General features: G+C 38.4%; 2 protein-coding genes across 5 annotated transcripts in view; one reads left to right on the plus strand and one right to left on the minus strand.

The window, feature by feature from the left end:
• The window catches only part of RALGAPA1 (Ral GTPase activating protein catalytic subunit alpha 1), a 207,309-nt gene extending 188,364 nt beyond the window's left edge, over positions 1–18,945 (plus strand). For 3 of the 4 annotated variants that reach the window (XM_055418250.2, XM_055418251.2, XM_055418254.2), the window contains 2 exons: positions 8,800–8,924; positions 17,610–18,945. In XM_055418250.2, coding sequence (XP_055274225.2) covers positions 8,800–8,924; positions 17,610–17,758 — 274 coding nt within the window. In that variant the 3' untranslated portion in view covers positions 17,759–18,945. Of the gene's footprint in view, positions 1–8,799; positions 8,925–9,529; positions 9,561–17,609 lie in introns of all 4 variants that reach the window. The other variant, XM_055418252.2, reaches the window with a different exon arrangement.
• A 2,060-nt stretch (positions 18,946–21,005) lies between these two features.
• On the minus strand, positions 21,006–22,667 carry INSM2 (INSM transcriptional repressor 2). The gene has a single exon (XM_055417615.2). The coding sequence runs from the start codon at positions 22,665–22,667 to the stop codon at positions 21,006–21,008; it is 1,662 nt and encodes a 553-aa protein (XP_055273590.2).
• Positions 22,668–24,780: the final 2,113 nt, after the last annotated feature.

A 24,780-nucleotide genomic window follows, 5' to 3' on the forward strand; every position in this document is an offset into this window, starting at 1 on the left:
CATTATTACTTAATGATAGTATTTTCAAGGAGATCTTACTGAGAATGAGAGTACAAAATTTTAATTTCATTAAATCCGAAATCCAAGTAACTTAGTTTTTCTTTTAGATGATTTGGTTTATACAACTTTCATGAAAGTGAAACATATACATATTTGATAATGTTAGTGCTTTTTAGAAGCTGCCAGTGATTATTGGATTATTAAATCAGGAAGGATTTTCAGAACCTTTAGGTAGGTTTAAATTTTTAATCCTATTTATTTAAGGTTAATCTTTTTAAGTGTGTTTACATAAATTTTGTTATATAGAATTGGGTTTATCAACTTTTTACTTAATGTTTTCATTTAATAATTGACTAATTTATGAACACTTATATATGGTCCAAATTTTATCCAACTCCAGCTTTCAATAATAGGACTATCCTCACAATGCCTTAGCACCTGTTATGGATTTTGAGTCATCTGGCAGCCCATGGGACTTAGATAAAGAAGTACCAGGTGTCCTGCCTGTCTCCTAATTGAGACGCAGTGAAAACAATATAGACTTGGCAGTATGGTTAAAAGGATGGATTAAAGCCCAGCTTTGTCTACTCTGACAAATCACAGCTTTTCCTTCCTGGTGTAGATGGTATCAACCACTAAAGAATTTCATTAATATTAGACATCATAAAAATCATACACAATTATTTGTCATAACCTGTTGTGGATTTTCAGAATTTCTGTTAAATAAACAATTCTAAGATTCATGCTGTTTACGTAGGAGAATATTATTTTTACTGCATATGAACTAGACTCCATATTTCTTAAAGAAATTAGTTGCTGTAGGAAAGAAATGGAGTGTTAATTTACTAGATCTTTATAAAGTAAGCAATATAGCTTACTTTTATAAAGGAGCAGTGCCTTTTAGTCTACAAGATACTTCATTGCCCTGTATATTTCAGGAAAGTATGCCAATTTACTCCTGATAATAATAGTCTTGAGATCCTTGAATTGTACTTACAAAATGTATCTACCTATGTACTATATCTCAATAAAATTCTAATTTTCCATTATGTTTTCAAGATCCTATAATGATACTGCTTCAGAATGTTTGAAAATATTTCAAACTGAAAACCCAAATGTTTATTTTCTCATTTTTTAGATCATGTTATAGATTTTTTACTATACTACATATGAGATTCAACTATATAAACAAACATTTTTTTGAAAATTGCCAATCTTAGAAGTTAAGCTGGTAGTCATTGTGTTGGCCATCCCTGAGCTGACTAAAATGCCTTTTATAGTTTTTTTTCCATCTAAAATTCGTATCATTGATATTGTCTGTAGAAAGAGCACTGGACTCTTAAATGACCAAGGTTCTAGTCCCAACTCTACCAGTCAGTCAGCAGCTTTGTTTTTCTGAGCAAATCTTTATATTCTCCTTCAAGGCAAAGCTTATTGTTGAATAAGCATTTTGCTGAGTTTCCTGAAATTAATGTTGGTAGATCTTTGTTGTATCCTTCCTCAAGTTCTGACTTGTCCTAAAATATTCTCTATAAATGATACCTTGGGATCAGTCCTCTCAAGATTGCCTTTTTAAAACCTTAAATATTTAAATTCCCAAGTATTTTTTTCAAGGATATTTTTACCTCTCTTCTTACGGTATACAGAGCAGTTTTGGATATCTGCCTAAAATGATTTTGAAAATATCTTTCATTTTATTTTATCTATAGAGATATTCCCAGTTTCTTCCCTTTTCTCCCTTCACTGCAGATGGCCACTTGAATGATAAGTAAAATTGATGAAAAAATTTTTAATTTCTTAAAATAATTATCCCAACCAATGGGACAGAATGTTTATTTCAATGCTAAATTGTAATGAGTTGTGATTACGTTGAACATTGTAGCATTTCATCTATGGGCAATTTTTGTTAATATCAGCTTTCTTTTAATGTTACACCTTACATAGGTATACACAGTGCTTTACTCACTTCTTTCACAAAAGGTCAGCTAGATTAAGGATGGGGGTAGAACCAAACTCTTCCTCATAAGTAAGATTCAGACTGTCTCTAAATTCAATCTGAGGAAGGTCCCAACTATATTTACCCCAAGGGGGTTTGTTTCTGGTGAGGCTAATTGGGATTAGAGGAAACAGGCTGTCTGCATAAGTGAAGTCGCTCAGTCGTGTCCTAATCTTCGCGACCTCATGGATTGTAGCCTACCAGGCTCCTCCATCCATGGGATTTTCCAGGCAGAAATACTGGAGTGGGTTGTCATTTCCTTCTCCAGGGGATCTTCCCAACCCAGGGATTGAACCCAGGTCTCCTGCACTGTAGGCAGACACGTTACCATCTGAGCCACCAGGGTCCTAATCAATTTTTAAACCAACGTTATTCATTCCTTCTATAGTCAGTCAGGGAGTACTACTGAGTTTTGTGCTAGGTGATGGAGATATTAAGATAAAAAGGCATGGCCTCCACCCTCAGACATTAGTCTCCCAATTGTTTGTTAGAAGAACAAGCATGAGGAAAGAGGCACACTTGGTGCTTAACAGCTGGCTGTGGAGAGCAGGAAGAGGCCTCGATTTGTGGCATTTATTGAGTTCCATGATGTGAAAACTCTCACCAGAATCATTATCAAGCTACCAACCATCTTGCAAACTTTGTAAATAATGTAGGTAGTATTCGCAGAAAATTTTAAGTCACTATGCAAAACTCTTTCTCTTCCTGCAATTACCATTCTTGGAATTTTCTACAGAGAGAAGGCAGATGAAATTCCTAACTGGTAAAACAGCAAAGAAACCACATTCATAGAGTGTGGGCAAGTGCTTACTGCATTAGGAATTTCAGAATGGGCCTTCAGTCCCTGAGGCTATGCTGTCGAGCACAGATATAGACACTTCATACTTTGCCTTTACTCAGAAAGGAGTCAGTAGGGTTTTTGTTTGTTTTGGAAAGAAAACACATTAAACTTGAATTTAAAAGGCAGTTAGTTAGGCAATGATAGGCCTTTGATGTCTGCTTATAATTTTTGTAACACCTTTTTATGAAAAATTATACTTTATATTCGTTCTTACATACTACATGTGTACACACATATACATATATAAACACACATACATATACATACACATACAAATTTCAGTTTCTTTGAAACTAGTCACAAATTACATTGGACGTATAAATCCCCTGATTACACTGTATTATTAAAATTATTTTGGAGAATGAAAGGTTGTTGCTTCTTTAAAACCAAATCTACCTTTAAAAAAAAATTACCTTTTGTCTGTTTTTCCTATACATTAGTAAAGTTGAAATAAGTGGCACTAATTAACTGTTTACCATCTCTTTTCTTCATATTCTCTTTTTTCTCATGAGAAATCAGTTTTCTTAGACTAACTCAGAAGTTCCTCTTGTACGTACATAGACAAGTTTTATCAAATCATTCTTGCAAATGAATGCATGTATATTTCTTAAACTGGTACTGAAAACACATGGAGACAACACTTGCTATTTATTAGGTTGGTGCAAACATAATTGTGGTTTCTGACCGTGAATTTTAAATCATTATAACTAGGCACAAATGGATCTTTATTAGTCAAAATAAAAACCATTACAATCAACACATTTTTTACTAACGAGAAATAGGTTGGTTTATTCCTATAGCATAAAAATCTGTTGTTTTCGGATTTGATGAACTCTTGGAAAGAACTTTCTGCACTCTGCTGGTTGTGGAAGCATTTTCCCTGCAAGAAATTGTAGAGATTCTTGAAGAAGTGGTCGTTCGTGAGAGGTCAGGTGAGGCAAAACTTAGTAGCCCAATTCATTCAACTTTTGAAGCGTCGGTTGTGTAACATACACTTGGGCGTTGTCATGAGAATTGGGCCCTTTCTGTTGACCAGTGCTGGCTGCAGTTGTTGCAGTTTTTAGTGCATCTCATCGATTTGCTAGGCATACTCAGTTTTAATGGCTTCACTGGGATTCAAAAAGCTGTAGTGGATCAGATGGACAGCAGCCCACCAAACAGTGACCATGACACTTTTTTGGTGCAAGTTTTGCTTTGGAAAGTGTTTTGGAGCTGCTTCATGGTCTCACCACACTAAGTTGGGCATTTCCAGTTGTTGTATAAAATCCACTTTTTGTTGCATGTCACAGTCTGATCAAGAAATGCTTCATTGTTATTGCATAGAATAAGAAGAGAGCACTTCAAAACAGTGTTTTTATTTCTGATCAACTCGTGAGGCACCCACTTATCAAACTTTTTCATCTTTCCAATTTGCTTCAAATGCCAAAAGACCGTAGAATGGTTGATGTTGAGTTCTTCTGCAACTTCTCATGTAGTTGTAATAGGACCAGCTTCAATGGTCTCTCTCAAATGGTTGTTGTCAACTTAAGATGGCCAGCCACTACACTCCTCATCTTCAAGCCTCACGTCTTCTTTACAAAACTTCTTGAACCACCACTGCACTGTACATTCGTTAGCAGTTCCTGGGTCAAATGAGTTGTTGATGTTGAGAGTTGTCTCTGCTACTTTACGACTGATTTTGAACTCAAATAAGAAAATTGCTTGAAATTGCTTATCTAACATTATTTCCATAGTCTAAAATAAATGTAAACAGCAAGTAATAAGTCATTAGCAAAAAAAAACAAGAAAAAAAGGCGAGAATTGCAAATTAAAATGATGTATAACATAACCACATTAATTTAGAATGTGTTCCAGTATCAAATGGCAAATTTCAACAGTGCAAAAACCACAGTTACTTTTGCACCAACCTGATACAAGGACTTGAGTCAGAGGTCAAAATAACTATTTTTAACATTCCGATTAAAATGTGGCACAGAGAATTCATGCATCTCTTTCCAGGAGTGGGCTGAAATTGAACCCTAATTTCATGACAGGTGATCTTGATCCAGTGAGAGAGGGCCATTATTTATTATTTCATATGTAAGTTTAAAATCAGGGCTTCCCTGGTGGCTCAGAGGTTAAAGCGTCTGCCTCCAGTGTGGGAGACCCGGGTTCGATCCCTGGGTCGGGAAGATCCCCTGGAGAAGGAAGTGGTAACCCACTCCAGTATTCTTGCCTGGAGAATCCCATGGGCGGAGAAGCCTGGTAGGCTACAGTCCACAGGGTCGCAAAGAGTCGGACACGACTGAGCGACGGAACAGAACGGAAGTTTAAAATCAAAAGTAGTTACTTAAAATGAATACTGATGTTAACATTGTATTAATGAAGTACAGATTGGGTTTAAACTATTTATTTATACTATAAAAAATATTTAGTTCCTTTTTCTTATTTTTAGTATGGGTAATACTCCTTCCCCCCATTTCTGCTTTTGCAGAAAGTAGAAGGAAAGGAGGATTAGTGGATAATTATATTGCTGTGATTGCAGCACCTGTGTGTGATTTCTTTTGATTGGCTAGTTCGGTATTAAAGATTCCTACCAGCCAAAAGTCTCCTTCATCAAATGGCTTTTTACTAGCTAGTTTTGGCTTGGGTTGTTTTAGGTTTGCAACAAAAACTGTCTTAATTCAACTTAGACTTGTACTTTCGGTTTTACTCTGAATTTGTAAGTATACCATCACCTTTTTAGCATCTCACCCATTTCATTTGTAATTTCAATGTCAATGGCAACATACAATTGCAGTAGGAATATAGCTTGAATTGTTATTATCCATCAGGTTTGTGTAGGCCACTCAATTTGTAGGTACTAATAACACTTCCCTAGAGAGCTGCCTTTTAAGGAATAAGTGGGTAACCTATTTTAAGGACATATAGGAATTGACTGTTTTGGATTATGGTTACCATTGCAGATGCTAACATCACTGTTTGGAACTTTATAATCATCTTAGTCACAAAAGGCTCCTTGTTTGTGGACTTAGAATTATGGTTTAAGTACTTCGAGTTCAGTATATCACCTTAATATATGTTTTCCAAAGTAAAAGGAGAAAAGATGTAAGTACGTAGATTGTGTTGCTTTGATATTATTGTGCTTTTTTTATTTGACTACAGCAGACTTGGAAAATTAGAAAGAATTTAGCTTTTAGATTGTGGTTTACTGTAGTCTACTGTTGTTACTAAGCTAACAGTATTTTCTGAAAATAATCCCCCAAAAGGAAACTGCAGACATCACCATTACGGTGTTTCATTTAAATTCAGCCGTCAGTGATTGTTTTCCTTCACTCTGCCACCTATACTTGAACTGTAAAAATTTAGTAAGCATTATTACCTCTAATGATTTTTTTGCAATTTTATTAAATACATCATGTGGTTTTTCTGCAAAGTGAATACATTATGTCTAGATAATTTTAGTTTGTATAGTTTTATATATTGAAGTTTCTTCAGAGTTTTATGAATCTCCTTTTATATTGTGAAATAGAATTACACCCCAAAAGGTATCTTCTCTAGATATTCATTTCTTCTAATAAATTTTACTACTTTGGAAGTATTCTCCTTGCTTTAGAAATACTAAATTTGCTTTCTCTCTGCCTAATTTTTGTGTAAACTCTAAATGTAATAAGATAAAGTAAAATATTTCATTTATAGGCCCTCTGAAAGTAGAGCATTTTAAAAGCAGGTAGGTGTCTCCACCCTACTTTTCATGAAGCATTTTACCCATTCAAGCAGACTTTTAAAAACAGCTTGTTTTGATAGCAGACTGTTCTCCTGTGGGCCTTCAGCCTTTGCTTCCTGGCAGCACCTTTGGTGCGAAAAGAGAGTGATCAATTGGGAGACTATCAGTGCCAGCATGCATAGAGTGATAAGTTAACACACCACTGGGAATTTCTAGGGCCCACCAAGATACTTCACTTCTAATGTGCTAACAAGCTCATTTTTCTACCTCTTGCCTCTTCAGTTATTTTTTTTCTCAGAAGAGCTTAGAAGTTGAGTGCATCAGGCATAATGAAAAGCTCTGTAGGAGGGAGAAGCAATAACCCCATTTTTCCCTTTTCAGCCAAATAGAAAATTAGTTTCTGGTAATACACAAAGGCCAGTATTTTTTGTACAAGGGGCACTGCTGTGAATCAAAGGACTCTATTAACTGCAGAAAATTCGGCAGCTGTGAATCTCCCCCAATGAAAAAAGTACTTTCCAACAAGTTGTGAGATATGTGGTATTATTTAGATTGAACCATCAGTTTCATCCCCTTTCATTTATAACCATATACTCTCTTTTAAAAGTGTGCTATATTACTTTTCTGGGTTAACACTCAAAAATGTCTGCATGATCCTTCTATAAAATCCTTACTGCTGATCATTTTAATATAGCATCTTTTCCTGTTGCTCCCCATTGCAGGAGTGAAATTATTTTGAAGTTCAGCCCCAGAAGTGAAAATAATGGATTACAAGGAATTGGAATTAAGATTATTTGAATATTTGATACATAAAATGTAGTATAAGAAATTACTCAAGTCATTTAGATGGCAAAAGACATCAGTCTTAAGTCAAGTGCATAATGAATATAGACTTAACTTTGTTTCTCTCAATAATGCCTTGTAAATGTAACTGGCTATGGGATCTCCCACTGAATTAACAATTTAAATTATCTTCCTCTCAAAATTTTTTCTTGGTCTTGATTATAGACCTGGTCTTACAGTTTAAAGAACTGAAGAACAACAATTGAGTTGCAATTTTAAAAAGAGAGAATAATGAATTTTGAGGATAAAATATTAAAATGGGTTTCAGGGAAAATTCAATGAATAGAGAAGAAGCAATAGGCAAATTTTTATTATCCCTCATACTTATTTATATGTTTTATGTAAAGCCTATCAGCACAGCACACTGAGTACAGCAGGAAAACTTTCAAAAGTTGTGGAAGAAAGGTTAACTGATTTCTCAGTTCAGGAACTATACGACATGAAGTCAGCATGTGAGTTTTTCCTGATAATTGTATGTTGCTGCCTGCTGCTCTACATTTTGACAGCCATTTCCATAGTTGCTTTTGTGAACAACAGAAATATTCTCTCTCTTTCTCGCCCTCTCTGTGCTAACAGCACAATCAGGCCTGCTGAAACAGGAAGCCTGGAGTGGGTTGTTCAAAAGCAACAACACTTCAAGGTGCTGGTTGCTTGTCAATAATATCAGAGAAGAAAATGTGGTGAAAGGGAAGTACAGTATTTTTCTGTCAGTGTCAGTGCCCTGTAGATGTTTTTGTTAGACAGTATTTAGGAGTCCTGTGGACTCTTTGCAAATATTCCTGCCTGTTTCAGTGTTATAATTGACTAGGTATTTTTTTCTGACATACAGATTCAACTGTGTATTTATCTTAACTGCATGGAGTTATTCAAGGATTACAGCAACAGTAGTCTTCTATTCAAAATGAGAACAATTGTTGGAAAAATGCAGGGATTTAGAAAAAGAAGAAGATATGCAGGAATTTTTCACAATAAATCATTGCAAATGAAAAACAGGATTTCAGACATAGTATTTTAAGCAGCATTATAATATTTATCATGTGGCTTTTCAGAGTACATCTGCAGATCGAAGCTGATTAACCAGATAAGATGAGCCTAGGCTGCCGTGGTAGCAGTTGAATCCTCTTCGAAGTAAGCTGTTAACCTTTCTTTCTTCCAACAGTTTACTGTTAGTTATAGTCTAATAAACGTATCGCTGTTAAGCTACCAGGTATAGTGGTGTCTGGAAGAGTAAACTTAAGTTAATAGCTACATTTTTTTACTCTTTACAAAGTCATACTCTTAGTGATATGCAAGAATAGTTGGTGAATATATTTATTAAGAATAATGGCTTAGCAGTGATAGGCCTTTTTGAGCAGATCTGTTCTTTTCCAATGTAAGCTGCGTTTAAGTTCAACCTTAACTGAAGGAAATCAGCTATGAGGAGAGAGCACGGTATCTGCAAACGATTGTCCAGCACCATTTGGAACCAACGACATTTGAAGATTTTGCAGCACAGGTTTTTTCTCCAGCTCCCTACCATCATTTACCATCTGATGCTGGTAAGGTTAAAAGCAAGTATTAGTTACTGGTCATTTTTCGAACTTGAAATGCAATACCCTTTTGTTCTGAGAAAAAACAAAACTCTTAATGAAAAACTTACTTGAATACAATTCCAGTCATTGAAGTATAGATATTTTTCATCATTATTTTCATATTTGGCCTATAAATTTGATTTATACTTTCTTTTACCTAAATACAGTTCCTTTAAACATCAATGGTCTTCATTAAAAACACATACACTCTACATTTTATCTTAGCTAAAGGACAGTAACAATTATGTTTCACAGAATCATTGCTGAAGTATCTGCAAAAGAAACACAATTGAGCAAGCACTCTCAAATTTGGAGGATCAAATTTTATGGCCAAGAATATTGCCTTATCATCTCTGATTTTACATATAAAGTTAAAATAACTCGTCTAGATTTAGAAGTACTAAACAGAGTAAATTATTTGTAATATTTGAAGATTATAAGAGGGTACTGCATTTTTACAATTAACTAATTTTGAAGAAATCAGTAAGAAAATAAATGACTCATGGCCTTCCTATTCTGTAATACTTTGCACTCCTTATGATTGTTTCATTTATTTTATTTTCCCTCTTTAGATCATTAAATATCAGTTCTGTTTATCTGAAGGTAAGACAAAGTGTCACACAAAACACCCTTTGTTCTTCCCCCATTTCCTTTTTTAAAAATTAGCAAGCACTAAGCTTGTAACTCAGTTAATAAGCAAATTTAACACTGCCCTGGTTCATACTAAACATTTCAGAAATTGTCACTAAATTTCTTCCAGAATTATTCTTACTAACCTAGGTCTGCATGAAACACTAACATTGGTTCTGGGATAAAAATAACTAATGATAGAACCCTTGGTTGAAGTTAGTTAAACCTTGTTGTATTGACCTTTTTGTTTCTCAGCATGAAAAAGTAGTCCTACTGAACTGAAATGGTGTGTCTGTATTTTGTAATGTGTTGCATTGTTATTGGATATCCTTACCCATCAAATAGTTATTGTTGTGTGCCTTATAGTGTACTAGGCACCTGAAATACAAAGACTATTTTAATGATGTTCAAGGGAAGCAGGAAAAAAGAATACAGTATACGTGAAATTCATTATAACAGGCCTTCAAATTCTCTTTATATTATATAAGTTTTCTTTGTATTAAATAAGTTTAACAGGCCCAGGACTCCTTTTCTGGCCTAATTGGTTTGAAAAAAATAACAGCAATTCTCAGTTGAGGTTTAGTCTATGAAATTAAAGTTTCCATTCCTGTCACCCATTTAATTGGCCATTATGAAAATAATTTTACAAAGAAACTTGGAGCCCTTTCAATTAATAATACAAAATACCTAACAAAGAGAAAGTTATATTAGACTGGGTTCAATCTTTTGAAAGATTAAAAAGTCTTAAGGTTTGCTTTGGTGGATTGACACTATCTGAAATTACTCAGCATGGCATTAAGAAAGATGGTAAAAGAAAGATACTAAAATTAATGAACAACAAAGTAAAAACTAGTTTAGTATACCTGGACATTTCATTTTTAATAACAGAATATCTGGTAAAATACAGACTACATTATTGAAATAGACATGAACACTTTTGTGTATCATATAGTTGAACCATAAGTTTCACAAGTGAAAATATTGATTAGACTATGTTCAGACTAACTTCTCCCCTTAAATGTATACAGGCTGTCAGTTTTTATATTTTAGTTGTTTATTAACTGGAGTCCTTCATGTTCTTAATATTTTTCTTATATTTTATGTATTATCCTGCACATTTGACCAGATACATAATATGGGAAGTAAGTAGTAGTCTCACTTTCTGAGACATTAAGTAAAGGATGATACAGCAGCCAAGTCAGGGCTTTCTGGTTAATTTAGGGGTGAGGGGGTTGTGCCTGGTGTTCGTCGCAGCTTGCAGGGTCTAGTTCCCCAACCAGGGATTGAATGAATCCTGGCCCCCACATTAGAAGAAGCCCAGAGGTCCCAGCCACTGGACCACCAGCAAAGTCCCTGGTTAATATTTTTTCAATTGTCTTTGCTTTTAGGAACCATTAGCAACATGACCTTGATTTTTTTTAAAAGGTCTTTTTACCTGTAAATAACTTTTCCAATATTACTGAATACATTTTTATGCTTTTTCACAGACTTGAATAGTTATGAAAGATAAAATTTTTATCAGAGTAGTTTTAAGGTGGTTGTTTTTTTTAATGTGTACCATTTTTAAAGTCTTTATTGATTTTGTTATAATATTGTTTCTGTTTTGTGTTAGGTTTTTTGGTCGCAAGGCATGTGGGGTTTTAGCTCCCCGACCAGGGATGGAGCCCACACCCCTACATTGGAAAGTGAAGTCTTCGCCCCTAGACCCCCAGAGAGACCCCAGAGTGGTTTTCAACTCAACACAATAATATAAAAAAGGAAACATTTACCCAGTTACAGCAGCAAAAACATAATGACATCTGAAGAATGATTGTTTTCCCCAATCAGCTCAAATTTTGATTTTCCTGTCGCAAACCAACTCATACATGCAGAACTCCCTTTAAAGTTATAAGTTAAAGTGTAGAGAGAAGATATAAAATAGGCCACATAATAGCCATATGGGCCTGACTTATGGTTTGCAAAAATTGCATAGTAGTGTGAAGATTTTTAGGTTTATTATTACTTTTTAATATAATGAAAAAACTGATTGGCCACACTGAGGAAATGGCATTCAGAACTGCAGTTGAGAATCAATTTAGATAGCCTATGCATACCACATCTATATAAACTAGTACTAATCAATACGAATACAATAAATTGAAATTATGTTTTAAAGGAATATCAGTATGATAATCATATAAAGGATATAACCTCTTCCTTCAAACCAAACCTGTAATATAATTCTATTCAGTAGAATAGTGGAAAAATACTACTTTAAGTTTACTTAACTTGGCTCACGCTTATTTAATACCTACTTCCTGTATAACAGTAATTTATCAGTTGTGATGACATTGAAATCCAAGGAGGATATTTCTAGGTAATTTTTAGTATTAAATAGACATGAAAAACATTTTTGGTGTATCATAGTTGATCCGTAAATTTCATAACTGTATTTTCTCAAAATGGACTCTGTCTGTAGCAGTAGACTGATGCTTAAGGGAAATCATTTTCATCCCTAAGGTCATTGAGGGAGATATCGTGATGTCACACGTTGTTGATCTTCCATAACCACATTAAAACATTATTAGATTTTTCATGTCCTTTATTTCAAAAAAAAAATTACAGGAAAAAAAATCCCTTTATCTTTGTCAGGCATGTGTATGGAAAATATCAAAAGTTTTACAGTGACCTTCTTTTTTAATGTCTTAATATTCATGAACACCTCTCCTCTGACACTAAACTTTGAAATTACTCCTCTTCCTGGTCAGATTATACTGGCAGTTCAAAATCCTGATATTTTTCCCCTAATGTCACATTATCTTTTCAAAGTCAGTCTTGTCTTTTCTCCCCCACTCCAAGTCTTTTTCAGTGTTATGTTTTTTTACTATCATCAGCCATAAGTATTTTTGAATACATTCTGTTAGTAGCATATCTAGAATTACCTCTAATACTCTATTGTTTTAGTTGAGCTAGTATTAGATACCTCCCCTTGGATTTGTTTGTCTACAAATTGTTAGAAATTTTAGTATTTTAAAAAGTAAAGGGTTGATAGGTATTTGACTCCCTCTGAATATGCACATATATACATACATATATACATATATGCACACACATATACATGTACAGTTGACCCTTGAACAACATGGGTTTGAACTGCACAGGTCCACTTACACATGCATTTTTTTTCAGTAACGAATATTACAGTACTGCACAACATTAGATTGGTTGAATCCGTGAATGCAGACCCACAGATACAGAGGAACAAGAACTACCTACCTATAGGGAGAACTGCATATATAGAGGGCTAACTGTAAGTTACAGGCGCATTACATAGAGAGTCGGCACCCCTAATCCCCACATTCGAGAGTCAACTATATATACACGTAAATATATGTATATCTACAGATACATACCACTTTGTATAATTACCTTTAGAAAACATGCAAGTTCCTAAGTAAATATTCTAAAAATTAGTAATAAGATTCAAATAATCCAAATAGTGATTATGAAGACCTAGAGTAGACTCTAATCTTCATTCAAAACTCAGTTTTGCTATTAATTCATAAAATCTGTATTGCCACATGTAGATAAGACAGTATTACAATTGTCAGGCCCATCTCTTTGAATCTTTCAATGGAATGAATCATCAAAATTTAGCCATTGAAGTTTTCTCTTTTTCCCAGGCTTTGAAATGATCTAGAAGAAAAGATTTTAGCTTTTCAGAAGATAGTTATTTTATATATATCCTAAATATTATTTGTGAGTGCCAATAGAAAATCAGCTGCCTTTGACATAGAAGCTATAAGTTTGTTTACTCTGTTTTTAAAAACAAATTCCTAATGATATTTATTTATCAGTAGGTTTGCCTGAAATTAAAAGCAGCCAAATATATTCTCTTTTCAGTATTTTGAACTTAGAAATTTGGCTTGTATGTTGACCAGGAAGCAAATAATATTAATCTTAAATAACATCCATTAACCTTTAATAACAATAATTATTAGGTTCAGTTTTCACATAGACCAGTCATTCAGATATAAAATTTGTGTAGTGAAAATAACAATAATTGAACAATCACTGTGCATTCTCTCATTGAATCTTCTATGAGATGAAAACCAAAAAAGTTTACCCAGTCACCTGCTAAAGTCAGAGGCTGACTTCAGATTGCATGATCTTAACTAATTATTCATTTAGTCTAAATATTTTCAGTCCCTTCTTGATATTGAGGAAGGAGAGAAGTTACCCAGTAACCTGTCATGTTTGCAAATTAGAGTTTGTTAAAAATTTTTATTTTGAAGGCTCTACTTTTCCATCCATTGAAAAATCTTCCATTATTTTTTATATAGTTTTAAGGTTGCCGTAAGAGAACTATGGGCTTTGGAAGTTAGACTGATCTGGATTTAAATCCTAGTTCTGCTGTTTATTATCTCCATGAACTCAAATGAATCCATTTATCCTAAACCCAGTTTTCCCATTTGTAAGGAGATAAAATATGACAAGTTTAGACTGATTTGTTCTCAGTCTGCAATAATGGTAGTTCTTGAATATCTTAATAAGACACCTCATGTTTGACTGTATTTCTGTGTTATTTTATTTTAAATTATGTGTTAACTTTATGACATTCAGTGGTGCGTCCACACTAATCTTAACCACGTTTCTACTCCTTTAACGATATTAAAGCAGTAAGATTATTTGGGTAATCTTTTCTTTAACAAAGGTTATATTTTGTAGGAATATTAACATAAAAGTGGATAAATTCTCTATTTTCCCCAAAACTAAACGGTTATGTTCTCCACATTTTACCAATTAACATTTTTTTATTGGTCATTTTCTTTAAAAATGATTTCTAGCTTCTATCCCATCTTTTCTAATCTTCATCTGTTTTGATTTAAAGTCTGTTAATTTTTGCTCTTATTGTAGTTTTATTGTATTCACTTATTGTATACCTGCTATATGTCAGGGTCTTTGCATTTGTAGGCATACATTCCCACAGCTTTGGAATACAGCTAGTATTGTCTCCATTTTACAAATATGAAAGCTATCTGAAGTTAGTTTGCCCAGTATCCAGCAAACTAGTGATTTAACTTAGGTCTGTCTAACCCATGCCTGTGCTGTTTCTAATATGACACTACCTCTTAGTTCATTATTATTTAGAATTGCTTTCAAAGTCACAATATTTTTAAAGGCATCGTTCAGTAGCTTCAGTAACTTTAGCGATTTTAAATGGGTCATACCTGTCAGCAAGTAGTATAATCAAAGCCACAACAAATAACGATCCATAAGTGCCCTTTTATAATCTTTATAGATCCCCAAAGTCATATTCTTCATGTTGCTTGTAATAAAGTTCATTGTAATCAGTGTACAAAATATGAATCAATATACTGTACCATCAAGATATAGACACCAGTCTATGTGAGTGCTGTAAAAACATTAGTAATAGATACATTTTGTAAAACATAGGAGCGTATACTTTTTAAACTTGAGAATATTTTGTTGATAGAAATAAATCAATATTCTTTATGACTCAGGTGACGTAAGTCAATACTTAGAATAGGATGTGAAATGAAGTGCAAGTATCACATTATTCTTTAAAATTGAGATCTGTCCACCATCGATTATTTATGGAATTTGGGTATGCTGAGTATCCATCACAAACATCATTTGCTGAAACGTGAGGAGGTCCTAATAGCTGTATACCACACACACACTTAAAAAGTCCAGTTTGACTCAGTTGACTGAAAGGGGTTTCACCTTGAAGGCAGTAAGGGGGACATAAAGGAATTGCTGTTTTTGAAGGAAAACATCCTTTGAATTTGGCACACTCTAAGCAGCGTTCCTTTCTGTGACGATGGAAACGTTCTGTGTCTGCGCTGTCCGTTAGGGTTTCCACTAACCACTTGTGATTGCTAAACGATTTAAAAGTGGCTAGGGTATCAAGGAGCCAAATTTCAAATTTTCATTTGATTAACTGTAATGTGACAGTGGCTACCATGTTGGACGGTACAGCCCAAGAGAATTTACGATTGAGTGGTTAGGATAACCTGTCACCAGTACAGTGAACACCTTAAAAGGTAGATGTTTATAGAATTTCTCATAGACCTTTTTTTTTTTCTTTTCTTTTTTCCTATTTGAACTTGTTTTGTTAGTGGGTAAGTATAATATTTGAATGTACAAGCATTTGTCCATTGTGAAACTTCATCATCCTAACACATTGCATGCCCAATTGTATTTCATAATAAAAACCTGATTACTGCCTTCTCTGCTCCTCTGTTAACACCTGTAAAATTCTGCACCGTGTCACTCATATCTGTTATCTGTCTTCTCTTTTGTTTTCTCACTTCTGCTCGCTACTCCATTTCTTCATTCACAACAAAGAAAGAAATGCAGTGATAGTTCTCTTCCTCCCAAAACCTCCACTAGAAAACATTGGCCACCTCAAGGTAAACAGACATGGGAAGGCCTCTCATGACTGGCCGGAAATAAGTATGCATTACCCGAAAAGCATGAGCTACTGCTCTTCACCTTCCTTCTGCCATCCATCTGCAGTGCTCCCCTAGAAAGGGCAGTGGATTTAAATTCTCTAAGATTTCCAGTATGGGTCCAGTATGAACCAGTTCAGATCTTTGGGAAGAGTAAAGGCGAACAGAAGTACATGTCCTTCTTGTATTTTGAAGGCCAACCTCATTTCAGTTAGAAAAGAAAGAATGTTGGAGAAGTTACTTTGAAAAAGAGGGCAGTTTACCTGAATTAGGATTAGTGATAAAATATTTTTTCCTTGACAATATATGCTTGTTCTTGAGTATACTGTTTGAAAACATTTTGAAGTGTTCTACAGAGATACATTCTTAATTTCCTAAGACATCTCAGTAGGATCTGTACCCCTTATTGAACAGTTTTGTTTCCTTATAAATATTCATAACTTCAACTTAGGCACAAGTGTTTCATTATATGGAAGTAGTAGTATAAGAATTGCCAATCTCAGAGTGTCGGTGAGGAGCTCCAGTGGCTAATAAATGTGCCAGAAGTTTCCTACAGAGTAAGGAGCTCTGTCAGTTGAAGCCTGCAGCCTGTGTCATGTACCTTTGTTTATGACACACATAAAGATAATTTTTATGTACATAAAGGAAACCTTGATTAAAGTGCCTCAAAATATATAGAATTTTTAAAAATTTGTTATTTGCAGATTTTTTGTTTTTTCAGGGGGGTTTATTTTTAACAAAATATTTGAGTGCCTATAGTGTGCAAAGTTCTGTAGTACTGCTGTAAATTAGAGAATCATAATTCATAGAAATAACATACAAAAGTGAAGAACTACTTTGTACATGATACGAAGAATTTTTCAATTTGAACTTTTTTTTTTTTGCTTCTTTCAAATATTTGTATCCACTGACTCTACTGGTAACTACAGAAGTTTAAGAAAACAGGAGCATTACTTATCTCTTCTAAATTGAGACACTTTGAGAGAGCAGTTTTTTCTCTTTGAACTGACTTTCAGATGAGAGATCTTGTCCTCACCCTTCTCTTCCCCCGGAATTTATCTTGTTCCTTCTTAAAAGCGTATGTAAATTTAACTTCCTAGCATGTTTAATGGTCTCAGTACTACTAAGTCCCTTTTGGGAACTCTTGGTTCTGTTTTATTTTCCAGTTTGAGCAGTGAAGGTCCTTTTGTTGATTATATTCTGTACCCGAGAGATAGGAATTGGTCCTTCTCACCTGCTTCTTAAGCCCTCACGTGCATGCTGATGGTGCTTTGTATCCCTGTCCTTTCTGTGCTAAAGATCTTGCTTCCCATTGCTTCTTCTGGGGAGCTTTCTGGTTGGTTTTGGTTCTGGAAATGATTGGTGCTTTCTGGCTACTATGATGACATGAGCCACCAGATCACTGGGTTTTAAATAAAATACTAGTAGACTGTTGTAACAAGCAAATTTGGGGCTCGCTCTTTCCTCTCAAAAGACCTCACTATGTTTTTGGATCTATAGCAGAGAAGTTACTCTTGTAGGAGGAGAGCCAGAGGATTTGCACTAATGCGCTTGCTGTTTCCCACAGGCTCCTACCCAGAGATCCTACCCAGTGAAACTCCCACAGCGGCGCAGGTAGACGGGGCCGACCTGGCCTCTCCAATGTCTCCTCGAACGAGCAAAAGCCGCATGTCCATGAAGCTGCGTCGCTCCTCTGGCTCCGCCAATAAGTCCTAAGGAGACAGCAGCCTGGCAGTGGTCACCAGTAGCCACCTTAGCATGAACATGGCATTAACCCTTCCAGGCTTTGTGTTTGCTGTAATATGCATGATCCTTCCTGAACATTTATTTTAGAAAACACTGGATTTAAATAATTTGTAACATAGTATTTTAGATTTGGGTTGTTTATTCAGTTGGTTTTTTCCCCCACACTCCAAGCTGCCATATGGGGGGGAAGGGGTGAAGCTTTATTCTACACCCTTTACCTTCCCTCGATAATTATGTCTAAGTAGTTTTACTTTCAATTTCATAATTAACTTTGAGCCAAAATATAATTGGACAGATAGCCTCATGATTTTATCATGCCCCATTACAACTTTATGGCTCAGTAAATATATAATTTTTTAATAAATGTACATCTTTAAACATTTGTAAAGTTGTGGCAAAAGTTGCAGATCTGTTAATACACTTGATGTGTATGGGTTATTTATGTTATCAAAATAAACCACTTAAAATAAATGGTCTTTTAGCATCCCAAGTTCCAACTGAAATAATTTTAGCATTACCTTTTTCTTCCCAAAGCAGTGTCTCATTTCTTGGCTGTGCAGCAGGTGATGCCATGACATATCTAATAACCAGAAAAATCACTGTGCTGAACTCTGATTCATGTTTAGCTTCCAAATATTTTTCTAATGTTTTGCTTTTTAAATGGTATCACTGTTAAATGCCACTTCTGTTTTGAGATTATGGCCCCTTATTATTGGCTGCTGGACCCTGGTATATCTATGTTCTTTCTTAAGTACCAAAAAGGGAAGAATGAGGTGGGGTGGGTAGAAAAAAAAGAAAACTTTTCTAAGTGTGTGGCTTAAATTATGTGTATTATTTTAAAAGAAAAGGGAACATGACCCAGGAGTCTAATCTAATATTGTTAATACTGAAATGCAGGTGCAGGTTGGTATACATTCCACCCTCCAGAAATATTTTCCTACAGTAGATAAGCTGCTCACATTTTGCTCACTTTTTTTTTTTGAACGAGCATCGCCTAAGGAAATGTAGCATGACATTGGTACTAACTGCATGTGTAAATACATCATATCGGCAAACTATAAAGTATAAATTATGTATCATCATTCATGTAGTATCTACAAATTTGTAACAGTGGAAAAAAGATGGTATTTAATAATACAATAAAAATATTCTTATCACTTTGTGTTCATGAGTGGTCTTTATTTTTTCAGACTTAATAAGCAGGGCCATAAAGCGTGAACCTAGGTTTATCTTAGCTAATCATGAAAAATGAATTTTAATTCTCTTCTTTGGATACACCCCAATTTATTTCTGAGATCCTACCACAGTTACTAAAAATAGGAGATTTTTCACTTTCATAGCGTCTCACCAGAAACTTCCTCCAATGCACTTGGTTAAAGCATCTATTTATCTCACCCTCATGCTTCTTTGATTAAATTTTACTTTTTTTTGGTAATATATATTCAGGAACAAAACTTTTTACAGTTTGTAAAGGAAGCTTTCAGAGTTCCTGTGCACTTAAAATTTTTGATTTCTTTATAAATAAAAACAAATTCCTATGAAATTATGTAGAAAATAAACTAAAATTCCCGTTAAAGCTTATATAAAGGATAAACATGGGTAGAGAGAGCCCTGGGTAAAGATTAAACAATAGTTTCCCACAACCAAAGTGAAGAACTGCAAAAAAGATAAAATACCGACTTACAGATTTTCTACAGTGCTTTTTCCTTTTTAAAAAAAATGAACAAGTTAATGGTTTGATAATATGTAACAAATTGGAGTGAAAATGCTAACTTAAAAATACTGAAGTTAATTAGCATAGTTAACATTTTACTCATCAAATAAACTGTTCACTAGTTTTGAAAAAGGAGAAAATATTTAAAATATTTTCTGTTGACATTTTTGGGTGGTAAAGTATTTTTAATATTTGAAGAATAGTACATATCCCCTGCTTTTTGGAGTTCAGTCGATGCAGCCATACTTCCAAGGAAAATCTCCCATTTATGCACCATTATAATAATTTACAAAATATAATTTGTCTGTATTCCAACTAAATGGGTCACCAAGATTACTGGCTTTGGGGAGATGAGAAGTGTGGCATTTAGAAACGGCTGTGTTCAATGGGATTCTTTAGACAAACACAGAACAAAACAAAGCACCAGCTATGTACATTTATTTGGTGGTAAGCATCTTACAAATATGGGCTACCTGTCCAGCAGTACTCAGCCAGTGTTCCAAACTCTGGCTGTTAGAGCATAGGTACAGAATGCATGCTAAATACGGTTTACAAAAAGAAATTCAAAACCAGGTTGCTGCTGAAATATTGAATGAATTGCCATTCATTTTCATAGTGGGTTATAAGTATTAACATCTTCCTTAAGCTGAACATAGTGTCATATATAATACACATTATAAGATTTACAGCAGAAGCATTAAAACCAGTTGGATGAAACCCTACTAAAACTGAAACTTTAGGAAATGAGTTCTGTATTTCCCAAAAGCTTATATTAAAGGTTTAAAGTATCTTTCTGAATACTGCACATAAAAGGGCTAGAGGTGAGAATCTGGGAGGGCTCTCAACTCCTTTCAGTAAGAGGTGTTATTCCCCACCTCCAGACACGCTTCAGAGTGGACTAAGCATTGAGAAAAGGAAAGTTTACAAGGAGATCTCCGCATCACCCAAAAGTGCGCAAGCATCTTACATTTCCTGCCCTCAGACACTGGTCTTGTATTTCCCACCCACCCAATGTAAGTTTGGCACCAATCACATAACTTTTAATTCACAGAATATACAGTGCAAGACGTCTGACCCTGTTGAGACAGAAACTACAGAGGCGCTTGCGATGGCTAGAGAAAAAAAAAGGACCTCCACTTTTGGTAGCTAGAATCCTTTGCAGAGACATGCACGCACTCACTGCGACTTTCCATAGGAATTACAAGTCATATAGGATTCGTTGGGGTCTCCAGAGTTTGGTGGGGGCGGGGGGGAATCCTATCTTGTGAGGAAGATTTAAAGCTGACACTTCTTGACCGGGAACGCTTATACCATATACATACCTGCTCTAGAAAGAGATTTTACATTTCTCTGTCCGCTCCTCAGGCGGAACATTGACACTATTGAGAGTTTCCGGTGAGAAAAGGAAAGAGGATAAACTCGCAAGTTGAAGAAAACCCCACAGAAATCCCCAGGATCGTTTCTTCCACGGCCCACCTTACAATCTTCCTCGTCTCTCAGCCCTCAGCAGCCCGGCCGCAGCGGCATCTGCAGCAGCAGTACCTGCCGACTTTCTGAGGGGTGGCACTTATTGATGTGCCGGGTCAGCCCCGGGGAGCTAAAAAAAGTGGACGGGCAGTGCTTACACGAGAAAATCTGCTGAGCACTCCCGTCGGATGCCCCGCCTGGGTTCGGTGCATCGGGAGGCGCCCCGGCCAGAGCGGGCAGGAGCAGCTCGTCGCGAACCGCATGCCACAGCCGGTGTTTGTCCCTGATGTCTGCCGACGGGAAGTGCGCCCCGCACAGCGGGCAAGCGAAGGTCAGGGGGCCGCCGCGTTCCGAGCCAAAGCAGGGGCCGAGAGCGCGGGCCGAGCCCGCCTCGTGAGTGCCCAGGTGCTTGCGCAGATAGGCTTGGCGACGGAACTTTTTGTGGCAATATGGGCACACGAAGATCTCGGGTCCCCCGACACCACTGGCACTGCCGGGCTCAGGCACCCGGCTCCCCAACACCCCCGCCGTATAAGGGAGCTGAGGAAGCGGAGGCTCGGGGTGGGACAGCACCTGGAGGCCGGGCTGTGGGGCGCTGTCCTGGTGCTGCTCCGCCCCGGAGCTGTCCCTGGCCCGTGGGTGCTGATCCGCAGTTCGCTCCGCCCGGCTGTTCTCCTTCCCCTCGGCCAGGAAAGATGCGACAGTCCCGGAATCCGGGGAGGACGACGATGGGGGCAGCTTCCCGTCGGCCGAGGAGATCGTGGCTGCATTGGCCGCTGCGGGACGCGGTTTGTGCCAGCGGCGATGGGAGGCGAGGTTCGCAGGGCAGCTGAAGACCTTGTCGCACTCCGGGCAGCGGTACTCGACGCGCACGATGCGGGAGCAGCGGTGCTGAGCCAGCGCGAAGGGGTCTGCGTACTGCTCCTTGCACAGCTGGCAGATGAACTCCCCCAGCGGCGTGCGGCTGCCCCCGGGGCCCCGGGACGGCGCCCCGGGCTCCTCCTCCTTGATCTTCAGGCCCAGAACAGGGGACGTGGTGACTTCATCGGCGAAGCTCAACTTCCTCATGGCCTTTGGTTTCTTGACTCCGGCGGCCGCAGGCCCAGACGCGCAGCCCAAAGGAGCCTTGGCGCGGCGCTCGCCGCCGGTGGCTCGCTTCAGGCCATGCAGGGTGGCCGAGAGGGGCGCGGGGTCCGGATGGAGCGCGGGCTCCGGGAACGGTGCCCGGAGCGGCAGCAGGAACTGCTCCCCCGAGGTCGGTGCAGCTGCTGGTGCCACCGAGCAGGAGAAAGAGGCCACGGCGGCAGCGCCCCCGGGGAAGGACTCAGCAGAGACGGGTGAGCTGAGGCAGCGCTCCAGGAACGCCCTGCGCAGTTCCACGCCCGCCGGCTTCGTGGGGCTGGGGCTGGGCCCCGGACCCTCCCTACCATCCGCCCTCCACTCCGCGCCTTCCCGCCCGCCCGCCGCTGGGCTCACCCGAGGCGCCCGACAGGACGACCCCGACAGTTCACGGGCCGCCGCCTCCTCCGGAGTTGGGTGTGCCTCCCGCTCCACACCGGGCTGTGGGGCACTGGAAGCCTCCTCGGGGAAGGGCGGCGCCCCCGGGGGTTCCAGAAGGGGGAAGACCCGCTCGGCTAGACGCACTCGGTAAGAGCCGCCCGTCCGTTTAGTTCTCTTTACCAGGAAACCCCTAGGCATGGTGGAGTCAGAGCGCTCGGGGGCAAAAGAGTGACAGGGGCGCCGCGGGGTCTGCGAGACGGCGAGCACCGCAGCTGCCCGAGCTTCGCCGCGGCCGTCATGCGTCCGCCGCCTTTATAGCTGCGACGCGGGCCGGGGGGGCCGCCGGGTCGCCTTCGGGCTGGACCAACCAATCAGGAGTGGGAACGGGCGCGGGGGCGGGGCTTTCATGGGCCTGGGCTCGCGCGGGGCCACTAGGCGGGAGGCGGCGCGGGCCGGCTTAGCAGCGCCTCCTCCCTGCCGCCCACCCCGCGAGGACGCGAGGAGGTAAGGCGCGGAGTGTGAGGAAGCTCGGCGCTCCCTACCTCAGCGGCCTCCAGGGGCCGTCTGGGGTGCCGGGCGGAGAGGCCACCTCACAGCGCCCTCCCTGCGGGCGGGACCCCACTGCCCCCGCGTGCGGGAGGCTGATGGAAAAGCCGCCCCCCAACAGACACGCTTTGCGGGAGCAGAGCTGAGAAGAAGGTCGCTGGGCCGCAGGTGCCGGGCAGGCGACGGGTTGGGTGTCAGCCGGCGAACGGGTTAACGTCCTCTGCTGGTATCGAGCTGATGAGAAGCTGCGACGGAGCGGCAGGGCGGCTGACTCCACCGCCCTGTGCCTACACTTGACGGTGGGAGCACGTCTGCCATCCAGTATCGATCGAGGCTGCGCGCGTCTGTGATACTATGAGAATTCATCTGGGAAGAAGGGCTCTCAGTGCGGGAGAGCGTGCGTGCTGGCAAGCCTCTGGAGCTCAGGACGCCAGCAGGTTTCTGGGCCCCGGTCCTCGGGGCTTATGAATGCCTCCTCCCCATGGGAATAGGAGCGGAGAGGGGAAAACAGGATCTAATTTTCGACTGTCCTCAGATAAAGTGCTTTCTCTGTTCGCACCTTCCACTTGTATTACCCAGAGACATGACAGCGCCTAACTGAACTGTTTAGCATGGAGTAGATTGAGTGAGAAATACTGGTGGAATCAGGATTTCCTCTGCTCCCCTTGTGTAAGAGATACTTTGCCAAAGATGTGCTGTGGACCTGTAAAAACTCAATACCTTTTCATCCAGCACTGTTTTCAGCACTAGAAGAGATCTGAAAGTTTGTGATACTAGTTGAACTATGAAAAATAATTAGAATATACATGGCAGATGCATAGTAAAGTGCCCCAAATCCATGGTATAGACAAGTACAATCTGAGAATAGGAAGGGGAAAGAACTGTGTGTTCAAGCCTCCTCCCTAAGTAAAATTGGAGAAACCGATCGAGGAGATATGTTTTCAGAGTAGACTATGGCATAACAGATCCAGTCATCAATAACACATGTTGTCTTCCTTCTATTGAATGAAGCATTTTTACATAGAGAGCATTATTTGAGGGAAGATTTGGAAGTAATTATATATTTGTTAATCAGTGGCTATATTTTGTGCATTCTACTTAAGTAATCTCTGATCTTTCCACAAACACAAAACAGAAGTAGATATTATTCTCCTTTTATGATGAGGGGACTGAGCCACAAGAGAAGTTGTATCACTGGCTGAAGTCACTCAGAGCCCAGAATCAAACCAAATTCTCGGTAATTCCAAAGCTCACTTTCCACTAGACCAGTGTCTTCAAACTACCTTTTTTCTGATCACACCCCATATTAAGAAATATTTTACAGAACACACAGGTAACTGAAACAAAAGTTTTACAAAGTAACATTTACCCTTAACTAGGTTCAATGCATTTTTGTATTTTCTATTCACTTCTATTTTAATTTTTTAAAATGCTAGGCATAGCAAACGAATTTATTTGATAGCTCACTAATGGATTAGGTCCCACAGTTTGAAAAACACCATCATTATGATGTGTCCCATTGAACAGTGTGAAACCATACAAAATTAAATAAATAAACCTGATACTTTATGATCAAAATTAATATTCTGAATCACTACTTAAAACATTTGAGTCCTTTAGTTGTGTAGGCAAGCTTTGTTTTTCGAATTGTTTCTGACATGCCACTTTATGTATGATTTCTAACTCAACTTCTCAATTTTTCTCCTCTTATTTCTCCTAATGACCCAGATACTGTATGGTTTGGAAAATCTAAAATAAGAATTTT

The sequence above is a fragment of the Moschus berezovskii genome, chromosome 21 (assembly GCF_049115385.1).
Source record: "Moschus berezovskii isolate FMDL1 chromosome 21, NW_MosBer_1.0, whole genome shotgun sequence".
NCBI classification, from domain to species: domain Eukaryota; kingdom Metazoa; phylum Chordata; class Mammalia; order Artiodactyla; family Moschidae; genus Moschus; species Moschus berezovskii.